Source organism: Mytilus californianus, unplaced genomic scaffold (genome assembly GCF_021869535.1).
Source record: "Mytilus californianus isolate M0D057914Y unplaced genomic scaffold, xbMytCali1.0.p SCAF_8, whole genome shotgun sequence".
Lineage (NCBI taxonomy): Eukaryota > Metazoa > Mollusca > Bivalvia > Mytilida > Mytilidae > Mytilus > Mytilus californianus.
Window position 1 is genome coordinate 72,805,467 of NW_026262734.1, and position 13,549 is coordinate 72,819,015.

General features: G+C 34.0%; 2 protein-coding genes across 2 annotated transcripts in view; one reads left to right on the plus strand and one right to left on the minus strand.

The window, feature by feature from the left end:
* The window catches only part of LOC127712430 (zinc finger protein 862-like), a 307,602-nt gene that overhangs the window by 268,207 nt on the left and 25,846 nt on the right, over positions 1-13,549 (minus strand). The window lies entirely within an intron of this gene.
* Positions 11,683-13,491, plus strand: LOC127712445 (uncharacterized). The gene has a single exon (XM_052218891.1). The coding sequence runs from the start codon at positions 11,823-11,825 to the stop codon at positions 12,894-12,896; it is 1,074 nt and encodes a 357-aa protein (XP_052074851.1). The 5' UTR covers positions 11,683-11,822; the 3' UTR covers positions 12,897-13,491.

Below are 13,549 nucleotides of genomic sequence, written 5' to 3' on the forward strand. Positions count from 1 at the left end.
GGATTTTAACAATTTTTACAGTTTTTGGATTTTTTTCTTTTTCTTTGAAAACACATATAGATAGAGAGAAGCTGCAAAGAACCAAGAGAATCACTATGGACAAGAAAATAAGTGACGGAAATCATTAACTGGCTTCTTATTATAAGTTATAGGGGTCATTGTCCATTAATGACTTTACCAATTTAAAAAAATAAAATATTCTCCGAGTGGATAAGTGGATATATACATAAATCTCGGCACTATCTTACTTGGTGCTGGAAAAATGGTTGGCACTGCTGTAAATGATGTTTTTTTTTTTTGAAAGTTGACAATTTAGACTAGAGGCTCCAGGTCAAATTTCTTTAGGTTTCATATAGACTTTATGTATGAGCGAAAAGTATACAACAGAATCTACCATACTTTATGTTTATATTAACCCCATGCAGTAGGATTTTTCCATCTAATCAATTCTTTTTGTTTGATTTCGTGGAAAAGAAAATTCTAATTTTCAGATACCTCTAACAAGGGGGGGGGGGGGTCACATTCTCATATAGCTCTGACCCTCTCAGTCCTACGCTTTAGCGTATTATTTGTCATATCAGTTTTTTTAAGATTAAGACTCCAGATCTTATGTTTTATTTCGGGGAAAACGGGAGTGGTAAATACAAATTCTCCGATAACTCTTATATAGATGTGATTTTATATGAGTAAAATTTGACCCTCACAGTCATAAGTCTTATAAGCATAATATTATGTTGTATATATTAACACACAACATCATAGATAAATATTTTCATAAATATTGTTCATAAAAAAAGTTTGATTTTTAATCATAAAAAAAAATCCAAACAAAACATGTAAAATATACGGCAAAACTGTATTCAAGTGTAATATATAGCGATGGGTAATTCTTTTGCGTTATGAATTTATGGAAAACTTTCTTTGTATATCATTTTGCCTCCGAACTTGCAAATGAATAAGAAAAAATCCTGGGGATTTGTCCCTCATTCTTTTCCATAGAATTGCAGTTTCAATTCATATAATTCTGTAATGTTTTACGCATCATTATTGTCTTTCAATTTAACTTAAAATGATCTAATATTTGTACTATATTCGAAGTCAACACCAAAAATCTTCAATTCTGCACAAGTATATGTCATCCTATCATTGTTTTATTTTGACTTTACGTTCTGTTTTTATAACTTAACATTTTACTGTTTCAAGTTAAGACCAAACTACTTCAAATTTACATCGTGTAGTTTCAAGTCAACACATTGTATGATAAGCCTCTCGTGACGTCATAATGATATAACATCGTGCTATCTTAGCTCAACAACACGTACTTTCAACTGTACGTCGTGTAGTTTTGAATGAGCATATTGTATGGCAAGCCTATCGTGATATTATTATGATATAACAACGCGCTATCTTAGCTTAACATCACGCACTTTCAGCTGTACGTGGTGTAATTTTAAATGAGCAAATTGTATAATAAACCTATCGTGACATTATAATGATATAACATCGTGCTGTCTTAGCTGAACAACACGTACTTTCAACTGTACGTCGTGTAGTTTTAAATGAGCATATTGTATGGCAAGCCTATCGTGATATTATTATGATATAAGATATTGCTATCATAGCTCAACATCACGTACTTTCAACTGTACGTCGTGATGTTTTAAACGAGCATATCGTGTGGTAAGCCTATCGCGACATTCTAATGATACAACAACGTGCCATCTTAGCTTAACATCACGTACGTTCAACTGTACGTTGTGTAGTTTTAAATGAGCAAATTGTATAATAAGCCTATAGTGACATTATAATGATATAACATCGTGCTATCGTAGCTTAACATTACAAAATTTCAACTGTACGTCGTGTAGTTTCAAGTGAGCAACTTAGCTTAACACGTTGCATCGTGTTGTTTTAAGTCAACAAATTGTATGGTAAGCCTTTCGTTTCAATATAGTGGTGTAGCATCGTGTTATCTTAACTTAACATCATGTACTTTCAAATGTGCATCATGGTGTTTTAAATCAACAGATTGCATGATAGACCTATCGTAATATCACAATGATATAACATCGTACATTCTCAGCTCAACATTTATTAATAACAAGTCAGCACCATACATTTTAGCTTTTCATTTTATTTGTTATCATAGCTATCGAAGTGTATGACTGAGCAGTATCCATCTGCAAGCTAACATCATGCAACGTCAACTTCACATCATGTACTTTAAACCCAACGTTACGTGTGTTTGGCATATCATCACAACATGGTGACTTATCATTATACTATCACGACTAAAGCACTTGTCATTGCAAGTCAACATTGCGCAAATTCAACTTAGCATATTGTAATTTAGAGTTAGCATTTTGATGACTCAATTCAACATCACGCTGTCTTAACTTTACATTTTAAGCTTCAGCATAACGTTTTGTAAATCTCTAATATATGACAGCTGAGGCTTTCCATAAAATATATTGACTTACATTTTGGAATTCACAAATTTTATTCCTAGATCGATTATCGAGACTGCCTTTTCAGGTCGTACAACATAAAGCATGCACATTTGAGAATGAAAGCGTACGTTTCCAGCATTGTTTACAAACTGCAACGCTTAAAGTCAAGGCCATTGTTATAATTACGTCACATCTTTGTATTAGCAAGCACGCACTTGTTACTTTTAAGGGGTATTGAAGGGGATATTTATTACCAATGTACACGGTCTGTTAAATTCGTTCACCTGTACATGGACGGAATTTCTTGACGAACGACGTCGAAGGCTGGTATAGCATTGCTTTTTATTTATTATAAGGAGTTTTAAGTCGTACCATATTCTTTGTTTAGGTACTTCTAGGATCTTCTTGCTTAAACAGTATTACTTCTGAGTTTTCAGTTACAAACATTAGATTAATCATGAAAAATAAATCGGGAGGCTTACAAGAGCTTGGTCACTTAACTAGCAATACGTTGCTGTTTTATATGAAACACCAGACAGTTGGTTTTCCTGTTTGAATGGTTTTACACTAGTCATTCTTTTGGGCTCTTTAAAGCGGCAGCCAAAGCTCCGTGTCAAAAGCCGTCCTTCGACCTATAATGGTTTACTAGGTTTACAAATTGTGACTATGATAGAGAGTTGTCTTATTGGCACTCATACTTAATCTGTTATGTTTGTTCCCTTGATTAATTTAAGTTCTTTAATCGGGTCCATTTGTTTGATGATATTGCTTTTCTTTGTACGTCAATTTTTTTTAATGTAGACCTTTGTGTGTGGGGTTGACATGATGGATATAAGAAGATTATTTTAAAACACGAGAAAACAGACAACATTGTACACCACATTAAGTGCACATAGATACAAGAAGATGTGGCATGAGTGCCAATGAGACAACTCTCCATTCAAGTCACAATTTGTAAAAGTAAACCATTACAGGCTACTAAAGGCTTCCAAGGACCAGAGGTGGATTTAGAGGGGGCCCAGGCCCCCTTTTCTGGGAAAAATTTGGTTGATTATATAAGAGAATCACTGAAGCGAGCCCTCTTAGGCAGTCAGTGGGCCCCCACTTATGAAAATTTCTGGATCCGCCACTGAGGACAACCATCAACTAAAATCTATCTAACGAACAAGTACATCATGCAATCATACATGTAACATATATACTAACAGCGAGATAGGTCTCCTCGCCTGCCAGCATAAAGTTCAGCAGGACAGAAACATTTCCAATTCAAAGACTCGCTCGACCATGAACTAGAGGGCAGGGCCTCGAAATGGTCAACACACGGATATGTTTATACAGTATTGTATCTTTATAGGCATCAACCTATTAAAAGTGGTTCCTGTCAACACAACTTAAACCGAAAACTGAACATTAAAAATTGATAAAAAAAAAAAAGACAAACTTTGGGCAAATTACGTCATTGATGGGTGTCTGTTAACAATTCCGAACATGTTTATATAAATAAAATGTGGCATGATTGCCAACGAGAAAACTCGAAGTCAACAACGGATACAGAAATTAACAAATATGGGTCATCGTACGGCTTCATTTGTAGATCTTATTGAGTTTCAGATCTTTGCTATTTACAACTTCTTTCCACCTATAATGGTTTTTGCAGAACACGCATACATCTCGCCGGTCATTGAAATTATTCCAGTAAAATGCGAAAAAAATTAAAAATATAGGACATCACATTTTAATAAATAAACCAGATACAGAGCCAAATTAATTTCAGTGTTAAAGTTAACAAGATCTGTCAATGCGAATATAGATATAATAGACCCCGATTAGACATGGGCATCTATCTTATCTTTAGGGAGCTACCATTTGATTTTTATGGGGGGGCTAGGATGAAAAATTTTGTCCTGCCTATTTATTTTTCCCTCTATTGGGTCCTGCCTTTTTTTTTGCAAATAATCTCATCCGGCCTTTTTTTTTTACTCAAAACTCCTGTCCTGCCTATTTTTTTCAAATTTCATCCTAGCGCCCCCCCCCCCCCCCCCCCCCCCCCCTAAAAATCAAATGGTAGCTCCCTTATTGAAATGAGAAGGGTCTATGAAATGACAATATTATTCGCATCCAGATTAACTTGAAGATAAACTAATGCAAGAGTTTGTCTATAGAACACGAACGTGACCGTGGGCCAAGCGGACACGGAAATGAGATGTGCAATTTTTGTATACAACTGCAAACCACATGTCTTAATTAACCATTTGAGGTGTCCTTTAAACGGACCCAATAAAAAAAAAACTCCAATGTAGACTGTCAATTTGCTCCTTTCTCAGCTTTCGAGACAAGACATCGATGATTATTATTATTTAACTGGAATGCTATATGTCTCATTTTAATGTGTTGTTGGATTTCAGTCACACCAATATAAACAACAAATCTTGTATGAAATACTGGTTTGTGGTAAATTTGGTAGTTAATGTATTACTACTAAAGAAGTGTGAATGAGCAGGTCTGTAAGGAGGCGATGTCCAAACGCTAGATCTATTGCACACCCAACATAAATTCACTGATCATTAGTGGATTGAACTCTCTGTAAAGTGATATTTCAGTACAGAAAACAAATGAGATACCTTTCACCTCTAATGTGAACAAAATTGATAGCATATCTCTGAATAACAAGAGTGCACACATTAATATGTCTCGTCTCCTTTAATGATCATTCAATTGTATATAAAGCTTTACAACAACATGTTCAAGAATACGAGGCCAAGGTTAGATAAACCATACAGGAAATACATGTACACCTTACAATCATACACAAAATATAGTCGACTTATTGCTTAAAGTTTCTAAAAAACAAACTTCACCACGAAAATTACATTGACGAATGTGCCATAAACTGTTATCACAGAGACGTGTCTCGCCTTTTTGTAGAAATAAAAATGGCAATATTTTAACATCTTACTCAAGTTATGTAAACTAAGCAACAGTTTCAAAGTGAATAGACCAGGATTGAGGGGATGAGGCAAAACATTCTTCATGGAAATGAGATGTGCCAATGCTTGTTCATCTGAATACAAATTAACATTGGCCAGTCACAAAATGGTTCCCCATTGACGGACCTAATCACGATGCTTATACAACTGCATACAAACCGAGACATACATATAATATAATTGTATTATGTCTCCTAAACCAAATATCATTGACCTACCACTAGAGGTTCCCCATAAACTGACCCAATTACAAACATGTAAAATTAGCACAAAAAGTTTCAAAATCAATAGACCACGACTGAGGGGGCAGGGCCAAATAATCTGTATGAAAAAGAGATGTGCCAATGCACATACAAAATATGATTGACCTACCACCTGTGGGTCACCATAAACTAGACCTACTCACAAACTAATACATTGAAGACTGCCGCCGGAAACAGCATACCTAGTTCTCACTTTTTTTTTCATTCCATCAAGGCGAAACAATAATAAAATACTCCGCAGAGCGCAGCTTGATACAGCTCTGAATTTGGATTGTGAATAAATATTTGACACAGCATAGGTTTCTGACACAGAATAAATGTAGTCTAAGAACTTAAACATTTTAAATTGGACATTTACCTATTATGGTCCAACATATGCAATCTAAATACATGGTTAGATTCAGCATATCAAAGAACTCCAAGAATTCATTTTTTGTTAAAATCAAACTAAGTTTAATTTTCGGACCCTTTGGACCTTAATGTAGACCAATTTGAAAATGGGACCAAAAATTAAAATTCTAAATACACAGTTAGATTCGGCATATCAAAGACCCCAATAATTCAATTTTGGATGAAATCAAACAAAGTTTAATTTTGGTCCCTTTGGACCTCAATGTGGACCAATTTAAAAACTGGGCCCCAAATCCAAAAACTTAATACACAGTTAAATTCAGCATATCAAAGAACCCCATATATTCAATTTTTTTTTAAATCAAACAATTTAATTTTGGACCCCAATTTGGACCAACTTGAAAACTGGGCCCATAATCAAACATCTAAATATATGTTTATATTCGGCATATCAAAGAACCCCAATAATTCAATTTTGAACCCTTTGGACCTCAATGTGGACCAATTTAAAAACTGGGCCCAAAATAAGAAAACTTAATACACGGTTCAATTCAGCATATCCAAGAACCCCATATATTCATTTTTTTATTGAAATCAAACAAAGTTTAATTTTGGACCCCAATTTGGACCAACTTGAAAACTGGGCCCATAATCAAAAATTTAAATACAGGTTTAGATTCAGCATATCAAAGAACCCCAATAATTCAATTTTTGTAAAATCAACCTTAAATTAATTTTGGACCCTTTGGACCTTAAGGTGTAATACCACCATTGATTTCCCCCTATAAGTCTTTGTTAAATTTGCACTTTTCAAAAAATTGTGCAGAATTTATCTTTGTTTCAAATAAAACAATACTTGGCACGAGTAAAGTTTTATCCTGTCCAGTACTATAGAAAAAATTTCACATAACATTTCATTGCATATTAGAAAATAACCATCACTGGAAGTTAACCAATCAAATTTTCCCCCTTTTTTAACCTGTGTACAAGCTTTAGTAACCATGCAACCTCAAGTTTCCAAAATATTCTATAGAAACCCCAAATAAAAAAATAATGGTGCTTTGAAATACCCAAGATATATGTTTATGACTCAGAAATGTTTTACTGCAATGAAATGTAGGATCAATTACCTACAACTGTCAAATTCAAGGGAATATTTTTTTTCAACCTATTTTCCTATGCAACCGGATGTGACGTACTATGATTTGGTGGTATTACACCTAAAGAAGACTTTTTTGTTAAATAAACTGAATGTGACTTTTTTCCTTTGTAATACTGGTTAGTTCAAGCATTCCTGTCAAGTTTTGTCATAATCAGTTCAATAGTTTGAGAAAAATCTAGTACATTTGTATAATGTAAGACGACATCTACAGCGATTCTAGCAAAATTTCTACGAAAAATCCAAACCAAGCCGCATCATGATAGAATATAGTGTGGACCAATAAATGATCAAATATTTATCTCATCTGCCTACAAACAGTTGAATATGATACAAAAGATGACTTTAGGATGATAATTCTAATGGACCTCTTTGTCTTCCTTATAAGGTCTCTTTTGGTCCATTTATACCTCTCATTTCCTCAAAATTTCTACTTTTTAGGCCAATAGATAAAAATTTGGGGTAACTTTCACTCATTTATGATAGAAATGTTATAATAAATGATTAATTGAAGTATTCAAGTTGAATGAACTATCCGTATAAAAGTTTACGGTCTCCAAGGAGGTTTCAATAAGTCCTTACGTAAAACTTAAATTTACGCCCTGTGTTCCAGAGAGGGACATAAAAAGCTTCTCTTTTGGTGAATAATTTGTTGTTACTGCTTTAAAAATAATTTCATTTACTTATAACTTTATATTTATTAAAGTATTTCTTAGGAATAATTTTCTAGTATAGCAGAATATAAGAAATAAGGAGAAAAAGCTCCCCAAAATTCTAAGTATGGCTTGTTCTGTCAATTAATATTCATGGTAAAGTCCTATTTCAAGGAAATTATGAGAAAATGTGTTTTGGAGACTCAATCCACTCAGAATATTTCATTATTTGTAATATTTCACTAAAATAGCAAGAAATTTTAACACATGAGAGTACTCACAAGGTCAGAGGTGCATGTACAGCTTCCCATATTAGGTGTAATACCACCATTGATTTTCCCCTATAAGTCTTTGTTAAATTTGCACTTTTCAAAAAATTGTGCAGAATTTATCTGTTTCAAATAAAACAATACTTGGCATGAGTAAAGTTTTATCCTGTCCAGTACTATAGAAAAAATTTCACATAACATTTCATTGCATATAAGAAAATAACCATCACTGGAAGTTAACCAATCAAATTTTCCCCCTTTTTTAACCTGTGTACAAGCTTTAGTAACCATTTTGTAAAAGTTGGAGGGATTTCGTTGATGCAAACTAAAGTTCGAGAACGGAAATCAACTTTGAGACATAGTGACGGTCAGACAAGGGTACAACTTAATTCCCCCTCCGCTATGACCGGGGCATAAAAAGACAAAACACAAAAATTAACTTAAAACACTGAACCTTGATAATGATGTCAAAGTCAGAGGCACAACATCATGCATCTATATACAAAGTATGAAACATCCAGGTCTTCAGCCTTCTAAAATATAAAGCTTTTAAGCTTTTGACTTCAACATAAATGGTTCATCTGAAACTGACCTAATCACAAACTTGTACATGTAAACTAAGCAAATGTTCCATAGTAATTGGACCATGACTGAGGGGGCTTGGACAAATAATCTACGGTACATGTAAATGAGATACGTCAATACTTATACAACAGCATATATACATAAAAGATGTGGTATGATTGCCAATGAGACAACTCCCCACAAGGGAGCAAATGACACAGAAATTAACAACTATACTAAGGTCACCGTAGGATCTTCAACAATGAGCAAAGCCCATACCACAGTCGGCTATAAAAGGCCCTGAAATGACAAATGTAAAACAATTCAAACGTGAAAATTAACGGCCTAATTTATGTACAAATAAACAGCTGTGCCATTAGCACATAATACGCCCGTCACATTTTCAAAGAATAAAGTTCAATAACTTCTCAATGTTATATTAGAAGTTTATAATCAAAAGGGAACTTACATCAATAGATATAAACAATTCACCAAAGTTTCATGAGAATAGGGGAAAGCATTTTTGTGTGATTGTTCGAAAACGGGAAAATCCCCCCTTTTTAATTAATAAAGCCCCATAACTCGGAAATGTAAAACCTAAAATCAATAAAATTCTAAAGGGTGCTTCACAATTAACAATTCACCAACGTTTCATGAGAACTGCTGAAAGCATTTTTGAGTTATTGTCAAAAAACTGGAGAATCCTCCTTTTTTTATGAAAAATTTGAAAGGGTTCCGCGCAACCCAGTGTCTCGCCTACTTTTGCTGTTAGTCGCAGGCTCAACAAAAATGGGGAAAAAAAGTATTAAAACTTTTCCTCTAGATACTATCTTTTGATTGTAAGAAGTTCTGTTCAAGTAAAAATCCAAGAAGGTTTATGAATCTAATAAATGATTTAAAAACTTTAACTGCAGACTGTACGTTATGTTAACTGGAATAAAACTAAGTCCATTTATAAGCAATATATGGAAAAACAGGAAATAAATTTTTACAAAATTTCCTTCTAGATACTAGCTTTTGATCATAAACAAGCTTCTGTCCAAGTGTGGTACAAATCCAGGATAGTTTAAGAAAATTATTAAAATTTTGAAAGCTTTAACCACAGAGTGAATGTAATGTTAACTGGCAGAAAAACTAAGTCCGTTTATAAGTAAAATACGGATAAACCGGATTTTATTTTAACAAAATTTACTTTTGAATACTATCTTATGATCACAAACAAGCTTCTGTCCAAGTGTGGTACAAATCCAGGATAGTTTAAGAAAGTTATTAAAATTTCAAAGACTAACCACAGAGTGAATATTTGTGGACGCCGCCACCGATGGAATGTAGGATCGCTATGTCTCGCTTTTGCGACAAAAGTCGCAGGCTCGTCAATAAAACACTGTAACTCGGAAACGTAAAATCTAAAAATTTTAAAATTGGAAAGCTCATATCAATAGATATAAACAATTCATCAAAATGTCTTACAAGTTGGTTAAAGCATTCAAGAGTTATTGCTGTAAATGGAAAATCCCCCTTTTTATAATGAATAATATCCCATAACTGGGAAACGCAAAATCTAAAATTTATAAATATAAACTGTTATCACAGAGATATGTCTTGCCTTTTTGTAATTTTGATAATGCAAATGTTGAAATTAAAATAGCAATACTTTAACATGTAAGTTATGGAAATATTCAAAGTCGATGAACAATGACTGAAGGTACATGGCTAAACAATCTCCATGGAATGAGATGTGCCAATGCTAATACAACTGCATACCAAATACCATTGACTTATTATAAGTCGTTCCCTTTAAACAAACCTAAACACAAACATTAACTTGTAAACTATGTAAAAGTTTTAAAGTCAATGAACCATGATCAGGGGTGGGGCTATATAATCTCCATGGAAACGATACTTGCAAATGCCAATAAATTTGCATACCAAATATCATTGACTTAACATTAGCAGTTCATCTTAAACTGATCTAATCACAAACTAATACATGTAAACTAAGCAAAAGTTTCAAAGTAAATAGACCATGACCGAGGGGGCAGGGCCAAATATTTTCCATGGAAATGAGATGTGCTAATGCTTATACAACTGAACACCAATTAAAATTGGCCTACCACTAATGGTTCCCCTTGAACTGACCTAATCACAAACTAATACATGTTAACTTAACAAAATTTAGAAAGTCTATAGACCATGACTAAGGGGGCGGAGCCAAATAATCTCCATGAAAATGAGATATGGCAATGCTTATACAACTGCATATCAAATATCATTGGCCTACCACTAATGGTTCCCCTTGAAGTGACCTAATCACAAACTAATACAGTTAACCTAACAAAATTTTCAAAGTCTATAGACCATGACTAAGGGGGCGGAGCCAAATAATCTCCATGAAAATGAGATAAGCGTATGCTTATACAACTGCATACCAAATATCATTGACCTACCACTAATGGTTCCCCATAAATTGACCTAATCACAAACTAATACATGTAAACTATGAAAAGTTTCAAAGTCAATAAAACCTGACTGAGGGGGCAGGGCCTTAATCACAAACTAATACATTGTTGAAGCCGCCGCCGCTGACGCCAGAAACAGCATACCTATGTCTCAATTTTTGACTCCGTAAAGGCGAGACAAAAACTAAAGGCAGCTCACGTCAATATATATAAACAACTCAAAGTTTTGTGCAAATTGGTTTAAGGGTTTTTGAGTTAATGTCTGACATGTTGACGGACAGACAGACAATGGTATACCATAATACATCCCGTAAACAGGCGTATAAAAATGAACAAAAACACACCCATTATCATCGATCCACTAAGGAGGCCTATATACAGTTTAGGGATGGAGGGAGTAGTATGTTCAAATTAACATGGCCAAGCAAAAATGCTTATACATCTTATTTCTATATCAAATAATTATTAAAGCATTATTCTTTATAGCTTACAATGTAGAGTGGGTTTTGCTCATTGTTAAAGGCTATACACTGTTTTGGTGGAGAGTTGTCTCATTGGCAATTATATTACTTGTGTCCTTAGAAAAATTCTCTGCAGATTGAAACTTCATATGCCTTCAATGATCTTTTATCAACATGTACAAATATATTTATTTTTACTTTTAGGGATGCCTCAAAAAAAGCAATACCTGCAGGAGTCTCTTGATAAACCTATTGGTGCAGTGAATTCTAATAAATTAAGCATATCAAAAGCAGCTACAGAATATGGGGTTCCGCGAACAACTATATCCGACCATGTCAATGGAAAATACGACAATCATTTGAATGGGCCTTCAAAGATGCTCACAGACGAGGAAGAGACATCCTTAATCAACTATGTCAAGTATATGGCTGAAAGGGGTTTCCCATTGACAAGAAGGATGTTAAAGGCATTTGCTATTTCAATCGTGGAAAAATCAGGCAGGAAAACTCTTTTTAATATGGACAAAGGTCCTAGCAACAAATGGATCAACAAACTCCTGAACAGACACCCTGAATTGTCTGAAAAACTTCCTGAACAGCAGGACAAAGCAAGGAGGCGTATGTCAAATGTCACCGTCGTGGATCAATACTTTAAATTGCTCATGGACACAGTTGACAGCTTAGGTTTGACCAATAAACCAAACCAAATCTTCAATTGTGATGAATCTGGCTTTAGTGGAAAAGAAAAAAGTAAAGAAAAAGTGTTAACAACGAAAGGGTCCCACAGCTATCAACAGAAAGTGATGGTGCATGGTCACATCACTGTACATATGTGCATAGCTGGTGATGGACATGTCCTTCCGTCTTTTATTATTTTTGATGGTTGCCTGCCTCATAGGAACTTCAAAGATGGTGTTCCCGATAACTGGCTGTATGGCTCATCTGAATCCGGGTATATGGATACTGAGTTGTTCGAGAACTGGTTTGACCAAGTGTTCATTCCATTCTGTGGCACTAGAAGACCAGTGCTGTTGATATTTGACAATCATGACTCACACATCAGCATTGACTTGATAGAAAAGGCCAAGGCAGACAATATTCATATTATTGGTTTACCACCACATACCACACATCTTCTGCAACCACTTGATGTTGCCATCTTTGGACCTTTGAAAGAAAAGGTTAACCAGTTAGCAGTGACCGTAGGGAACCTCAACAAGTCTGCCACCATAGGCAAAGCCAAGTTTCCTGCTTTATTAAGGTATTTACATATGCTATGATATGTTTTAACTATTTTTTTTGGTACAACTGAATTTTGTAATTGCACTGGAAAATTATCATTCAACAATTCAAATTAATTTATGAAATTTTATTTTTATTTGTAGAAATAATTAATATTTGTATAAACTTTTCATTTCAATGAATAATTAAATAACAGATTATAAGGTAATATTTTTCATAATATCAAAATACAAATTTTGTTTCACTAAGAGTGTTCAACTCATAATCATACTTTAGTTAATAGCTGTATCCAATCAATAATTGTCTGTAAGAAAATAACATGCAAATGTAGAAAATTCAAATGAAACTAAATAAAATGCTCCGCTGGGTGTAGCTTGATACGACCGCAGAGGTCGAACCCTGAACAGTTGGGGCAAGTATGGACACAACATTCAAGCTTGATACAGCACTGAATTTGGATTGTGATTAAATATTTGACACAGCATAGGTTTCTGACACAGAATGAATGTGGTCTAAGAACTTAAAAAATTTTAATTTACCTATTCAAACCATATCATTATTATTTGCTTTTATATATATAAATCAGAAATAACCAATTTAAAATGGAAAATTTTAAAGAAAAAAAAAGAAAACTAGAGGCTCTAAAGAGCCTATGTCGCTCACCTTGGTCTATATGCATATTAAACAAAGG